We start from the raw sequence: 7,045 nt of genomic DNA, 5'->3' as shown, positions 1-7,045 counted from the left end.
AAAGTACCTTTCTCTTCATATCCCCATCTTAGTATGTCCGATCCTTCTGAGATGAGGATTTTCCGTTTTTGTAATTCTAAGGAGAGAGAGAGCTGAGTTTGCTCAGAGCCGTGCATCATAATTTGTTTGGCATCCATCCATTGTCTATATCCCTGTGTGGAAGAGGGGTCCCAGAACTGATTAACCTTTGCTAACTGATTTATACCTTGCTCTGGTAAGGGAAGGTTAGAGAGTGTGTCCTTTATCTTTGGGAGCTGCTGCCAGGAGTCTTCCCAAAATCTTGTTGTGTTGCCACTCTTAACTTCCCAGAAACTATGCTGTTGTATTAGATCCCTATGTTGAATGGCCGAATTCCAAATTACAGACCCAGTGCTTACTTCTGACATTCGAATTCTTTCTTCAATAGGGCTATTATTCGCATATTTTGTTGTCCAAAGGGAGGCCCAGGGGGTGTTAGGATTTTCAAGCCACCTCCACCATATTTTAGCTCCCATTGCCTTATTACTGTGCCCTGGATCTCTTAGCCCAATACCCCCAGCCTTCTTCGGAAGACACACATTGTCCCATTTAACCAGAGCCCACTTTCGATTAGGGCCTGAACTGCCCCATAAGAAGTTGCGCTGGAGATTCTTTATCTCCTTGAGAACCCATTTAGGAGCTGCAAGAATAGAGAAAAGATACAAGGGCATGGAATGGAGAACTGCCTTAATGAGAACAAGTTTGTTGGCCATATTAAGAGCTCTATGAGTCCAAAGGAAAAGCCTTGCCTCTAGCTTTTCTAACAAGTTTTTCCAAGAGGAGTGCTTGAGGGCCAAGGCTATTAAGGGAGCTCCTAGGTATTTGGAGGGAAGGGAAGCAATGGTAAAACTGAGAATACGGGCAATGGCTTTTTGAGTGGGAGCAGGGGTGTTAAAGAAAAAGATTTGAGATTTGACACGATTGATAAGGGCTCCGGAAGCATCAGAGAAGTTTGATAGGAGGGCTTTGAGAAGGTGAGCTTCTTGGACCGAGGGATGACCAAAAATCATGTTATCATCCACAAATTGATGGTGGGAGTAGGTAGGATAATTGTTGAAAGATAGGCCTTTGAGACGCTGGGAGAGCAGAGCGGAATTTAGACTCCTGCCTAGTCCTTCTGCCATAATAACAAAAAGAAAAGGTGAAAGGGGATCTCCCTGCCTGATACCCCTGGAAGGATGAAACGTAGCTGATGGGATACCATTGATAAGCACAAAAAAGAATGAGGAAGACAAAAGATTGATAATCCATCTAACCCAGGATGGGGCAAAGCCAAAGGCGGTAATAATTTTTTGAATGTAAACCCAGCTGATACTATCAAAAGCTTTGGACAAATCGATTTTAAGCAACATACCTGGTTTTTTGGTTTGCTTCAAAGAGTGGATTATTTCATGAGTTAAAATGATACCATCCATTATCTGCCGGCCTTCTACATAACCAAATTGCTCGGGCGAGATAATGAGAGGGAGCAGCGGTTTCAGTCTGGTAGCTATCACTTTTGAGACAATTTTGTAGATGATGTTGCATAGAGCAATCAGTCTGTACTTGTCTGGAGTATTGGATTCCTCTGCCTTGGGTATTAAAGCGATGAAGGTGGCATTCAGCCCTGGGTACATCCATCGTAAAGTGCGAGATTCCTCCACAACTTGCCAGACCTCCACTTTGATAAGATCCCAAAAGTTATGAAAAAAGTTGGAGGTGAATGCATCCGGACCCGGGGCTTTTCCTGCTTTCAACTGATGAACAACATTTTCGACTTCCTGCATACTTGTGGGCTTGAGAAGGAGAATATTATGCTCCTCTGTGATTAATTATGGAATGTTCCTTAAAATTTTGTTTATTGCAGGCATTCTATCTATGCTGGGTTCTTGGTGAGCTTTCTTAAAGTATCTGAGAAACTCATCTTCAATGCCTTCATGCGTCTCAATTCTGTCTCCCTGCTCGTTTTTGATGTGGGAAATGTAATTATTCATTCTGCGTTGCACTGTGGTTTTATGAAAAAAAATTGTATTCTTTTCCCCATCCTTGAGCCATCTGATCCTCGATTTCTGCCTCCAAAGGGTTTCCTCCTGTTGTGCTCTATCTAGAATTTGGGATTCAATAGCTTGTTCCTACTTTACGAGTTCCTCGGAGCATCCTTCGATGATGATCCTTTGCTGGACATTCTTCATTTCTTGATTGAGTGTAGCCTGTGCTTTGAAAATATTGCCAAAAGTGGTATGATTCCAGTGTTTGATTTCTCCTTTGAGGTGCTTTAGTTTCTGTTGGAATATAGACATCTTGGTACCACTAGTGGGATTGAACTTGAGCCAAGTTGATATAACAAATTCATAGAAATCCGGATGAGTTAACCAGAAGGCCTCAAACCGGAAGGGACGCCTAATACTGTTGCCTGGCCGGTTCCATTGGAGAGCTATGGGCCAGTGATCTGAACCTGATACTGGAAGGATGGAGGCAGTGAATTCCCCTCCCAGGTGAGTTGCATTGTCTGATATTAGAAATCTATCGAGACGCGAAGCTATTTGTTGCAATCCCTCTCTTTTATTGTTCCAAGTGAACATGTCATTGTTTGAAGGAAGATCTACCAGCCAGTTGTTTTGAATAAAGTCTTTTAGTAGGTTCCCATCTCTATTCCTTCTACTTCTGCCTCCCTGCTTTTCCTCCATTCTTGCTATCATGTTAAAATCTCCTCCAGATATCCAAAGCGGGTATAGCCTATTTGAGTTAAGCTCCGACAAGGTATCCAAAATTTCAGCTTTGTGTATGGTTTCCTGAGGGAAATATACATTAGTTATATGACCATGAGTGTTGGTGCCAATTATATGAAATATTGCCTGAATGAAGTTCTTGTTTGCATGTATATTGTCGAGTTGAATTACTCGTGCATCCCAGAGAATTGCCAGTCCTCCCGACGCCCCTTGAGCATCAACAACTGTTACTAGCCCTCCTGGCCAGGCTTTCGCTGCTATTTTTTCCAAAACTGTCGAATTACATTTAGTTTCTTGCAAAAAGAGTATATTTGGTTTTTCCTGCATAAGCATATTTTTTAATAGTCTGCCTTTCCTAGGGCTGTTGAGCCCCCTTATGTTCCATGATATCAGCTTCATTGAGAAGGATTGGGATTGATATTAAAGTACTTGGTCAGCTTGGCGTACCTACCTGACTCAACTAGCACTTCGCCTATCTTGATGGTTCTTTCGAGGGTTGTTTTTCTTCCTCGCTTCTTGCTGTCTTTGGTGATGAACTTACCATCCCATTGACTTCCGATCTGGACTCCTAGAGAGTATTTCTTTTGTGCTCGATTGAGGACCTCCACCAGGTTGTCCACTTGCCGGTCTGGTATTTTGTCAAAGTTCCCTGTCTTGCATGCTTGCTCGAGTCCTAGGATATCCAGTTCACCAATGTCAATATTCTCAGGGTCTTCCTCCATGATCTGGGGTTCTTGAGAGGCTTCCTCTCTTTCCTTCAGTGTCTTGGTGCTTGGTTCAGGATTATCAACTTCCATTCCTTGAAAATGCCAGGCTTGAGTTTTGGTTTGGGATTGAAGGGTTGATTTATTGAATAAGATATCCCCTGGTTGCTGTGAAGTGCTCTCCGGCTGCTCTTTGTTGGATTCTTTGTCATTTTGAGGTCCATTATCAGGATCTTGCATATTATTACTGGCCAGGGCCCCAAAGCTGTTACTCATTGAGGGTTTTGACATACTGACTTGATTGGTTTTGGGATTGGTTGTCAATTTTTTGTTCCCTCTTCTGCGGTTTATCACTTTGGTAAAATCGTCAGACGCCTGGTTATCTGAGCTCAATTGAGGAGGGGGTTTCCTGTTCAGAGGACAATCTCTGTAGAGGTGTCCTAGATCATGGCATTTCCTGCATCTAAACGGTACGTGCTCATAGTCTATTAATTGAATCCATTCAACATCTTCATGGAAGAGACTTACCGTGTCTGGCAGGGCTTGCTTGAGGTCCATATAAACGCAGATCCGGGCATAAGACGTGTATCTGCATAATTTTGTTTCCTCGGCCACCTTGACGAATTCGCCCAGAGCATTTCCAATCTCCTGGAGGGAGTTTTCTTCCCAATATTCCCAAGGAAGTGAGTACAGCCTTATCCAGACGGGAGCATAACTGAGGTCTTCCTTGTCTGGATTGAATCGTTCAACCCATCCTTTGAGATATAGTCCTATAGAATTGAGAAAATAAGGACCCCCATCCAGAATCCTGTTGCGATCTTCCAAGTAGTTAAAAACGACAGTGAGAAACCCCTTTGGACCTAGATGCAAAGTGATGTGTCCCTTTGGGTTCCATTTGGTGCTTATCCAGCTCCTTAACGCTCTCTCAGTTGGCCATATTCCAATAAACTTGCCAATCAGCGCATGATCTCTCATAAATTGTATTCTGGCATTGATTCGGTGACTAGGAAATTCCACTTTTGGCCTGTGAGTTGCCATCGGTCTGCATGTGGAGGAACTTGCTTTATTTTTGTCTTTCTGATCTTGTTCATTGTCCTGTTGCTTGCTGCTGTCCGTATTGCCCTCATTCTGTCTGTTTTCTTTGTCAAAGTCTTCGGTCTGCTGCTTTTGGCTGTCCTTTTTTGGGGGAGGCGCATCGCCCTCCCCCTGAGGGGGCTGCATTTTCCTTTGCGCTTATGGCAGGACCATGAAAACCTCCGATCTTCCCTGTTTCCTTCAGTACTGAGCTTTGCCAGTCAAGCCTGCTGTAGTAGGGGCTGCAGAAACCCTAGGATGGGTTACAGAAACCCTAGTTCGCCTCCGCCCGATCGAGAAGATTCTCTTCAACATTCATTCCCACATTCATCAATAATTTTATCGATAAAAGGCATGGAGTAATTTTCTTTTAGACAAGCCTTATTTAGATCCCTAAAGTCAATACATACTCGAATCATTCCTTTATTTTTTCTACGTGGATTGGTTTAGAGATCCACTCAATTAAAGGAATGGGGTATATGAAACCCACCTTTAGTAGCTTTTTGAATTCCACTTTGATAGCTGCTTTTTTTCTAGGATTAACCAATCAAAGTTTTTGACGAATAGGTTTAGCATTTTTGTATGTCTTGTTCTCATGTTGGACTATAGATGGATCTATTCCAGGAATTTCCTCATAAGACTAAGTGAACACATCACAAAACTCTTTGAAGAGATCAATATAAGTTTGAATTTCTTTAGGGGAACAATCAGCTCCAATGAAGACATTTTCGATTATGTTAAGATTCCTAGAGATGTTCACTGATATAGTTTGTGAGATAACAGACATGTTACCTTCGGTAGAAAATTGTGCTAGGGCCAAAGGGTTTAAAACTGTATGAACATCACTAGTAGAAGGACTAGAAAAACTTGACTCAATTTCTTGCAAATGAGGGAGGAAATATGAACGATGATGTAGATCATCCCATGGTCTATCAACACCCATCATTTCTTTTAGAATTGCTTCTTCAGATGGTAAGATTGTATCTAAGAAATCCTGAGGTGAAGTTGAATCGAGGGTCTAGGGTGGAGCCACATCTCCATCTAACTCCTCTGGTGAGAAAGGAGTAGGATGGGAGTCTCCAGAGTTAACAATAGACTGATAACCAATTTCTACTGCAGACATAGGACATGCCATTCCACCTACCTTCCCTCCATATAATGTGGTGGAAGATGAGGGTAAACACCAAGGGTCCAAAACATAATGAGTTCGAAAGAACTCTCTTTGAGAAGGTCCCTTGGAGGATGAAATAACATTGATTCTAGATATAGGAGAAGGAAGATAAAAAATACCCATTAAAGAAGGGTACATCCCAGCTCCTAGATTCTATACAGGTTGCCTGGGATTGTCCACTAATGGAACATTAGACTCAGAAGATGCGTGGGAGTCACCCGGAGAATAATCTGGTTGATCAACTTTTACGATCCTCCCCTCATGAGGAAAACAAAGGATGCAAAATAACAACGAAACTATGGCATCTATCTCATAAATCCAATTCCTGCCTAAGAAGAGGTTGTAATCTAGAAATTCATCGACTATTTCTACCTCAATATTTACGACCTTTCCCCCAACATAGATGGGAAAGGCTGGAATAATCTCATGTGCCTTATGAGAATGTCCATGAAATGTCATCAATAGAGTCGGTGAAGGAACAACTTGAGGCGATCCAATGGCCTTCCAACATGACATGGACATCACACACGTGGAAGCTCCCTCATCAATAATGGTTTCAAAGATGTTGGTCTTTTGATATGTAGACTTTATCTGGAATCCATATGATGGGGGAGTCTCTTTTTGATGTTTGACATATCAAAAGTAAGCGAAAGAGAATTTTTTGGATCTACTGCTCCAATTGTTAAGAGTAATGCACTCCTTTGAACGGGGCACGACTGGAGTACCTCTAACGCTGACATAGCACAAGGACTCTGAGCCGGATCTTATACAATCGAGAAGTTCTGGGCTGCCCTAGAATTAGGGTTAATGGTTGAGTGCTTTGAAGAGCATTTTGACATCCGAGGCATAGACTCAACAGAGGGCCTCTCAATATGGAACAGCTTTGAGACATTGGAAGCAGACTTAGCCTTAGATGATTTTGATTCACTATAATCACGTGATCGTGTACTGTCGTCAATATGCGAGCTCATCATGTAGACATTTGAGGAATTATCCTCTTCCTGGTTGCCCCCTGTGGGGGAACCAACATTAGAGTTTATGCCAGCAAGTAAGTGTTGCCTTTGGGGAAAAGGGTTAGTGAGGAAAACTTGGGAGCTAGAGGATCCATGCTGCACTAATAAGCACTAAGCATCTTGGATCTTAGGGCTAAGATGAGTCAAATTATCTCCATTGCATAACTTAAATGGAAATTTTAATTATTTCTTGGACTCTTTCCTACCCCCTCCGGCATCATTGCCAGGTTTGTTTGTATTTCCCTTCCCATCCTGGCTCTTTTTCCTACCTCTTCCTTTCTTCTTACCATCGGATTGTTGGTTTCCTTTGGGGTTAGAAGTTTGGATGGTGTTTATAGACATCGGTTGGGAAAGTGT

The 7,045-nt window shown here is 42.5% G+C and overlaps 1 protein-coding gene across 1 annotated transcript; it reads right to left on the bottom strand.

Moving 5' to 3' along the window:
* Positions 1–2,129: 2,129 nt before the first annotated feature.
* On the bottom strand, positions 2,130–4,651 carry LOC149163118 (uncharacterized). Its single transcript, XM_089435351.1, has 2 exons — positions 3,178–4,651; positions 2,130–2,998 (listed from the first exon to the last, which is right to left on the bottom strand). The coding sequence occupies exons 1-2, from the start codon at positions 4,649–4,651 to the stop codon at positions 2,130–2,132; spliced, it is 2,343 nt and encodes a 780-aa protein (XP_089291477.1).
* Between the last annotated feature and the right edge of the window lie 2,394 nt (positions 4,652–7,045).

Source organism: Pinus tabuliformis, chromosome 5_2 (assembly GCF_031772625.1).
Source record: "Pinus tabuliformis cultivar Carrire ecotype Pingquan chromosome 5_2, CPIR1, whole genome shotgun sequence".
Lineage (NCBI taxonomy): Eukaryota > Viridiplantae > Streptophyta > Pinopsida > Pinales > Pinaceae > Pinus > Pinus tabuliformis.
Note: the sequence above shows the minus strand (reverse complement) of the source record. Positions and strands in the feature narration are given on the sequence as shown.

What these genes read in the sequence shown, in the direction of transcription:
- LOC149163118 (XM_089435351.1), bottom strand. Translation starts at nt 4,651, where the DNA reads ATGCAGCCCCCTCAGGGGGAGGGCGATGCGCCTCCCCCAAAAAAGGAC. An exon ending in CGAAGTGCTAGTTGAGTCAG is followed by an intron (nt 2,999 to 3,177) that starts GTAGGTACGCCA and finishes GTAATTCGACAG; the next exon opens with TTTTGGAAAAAATAGCAGCG.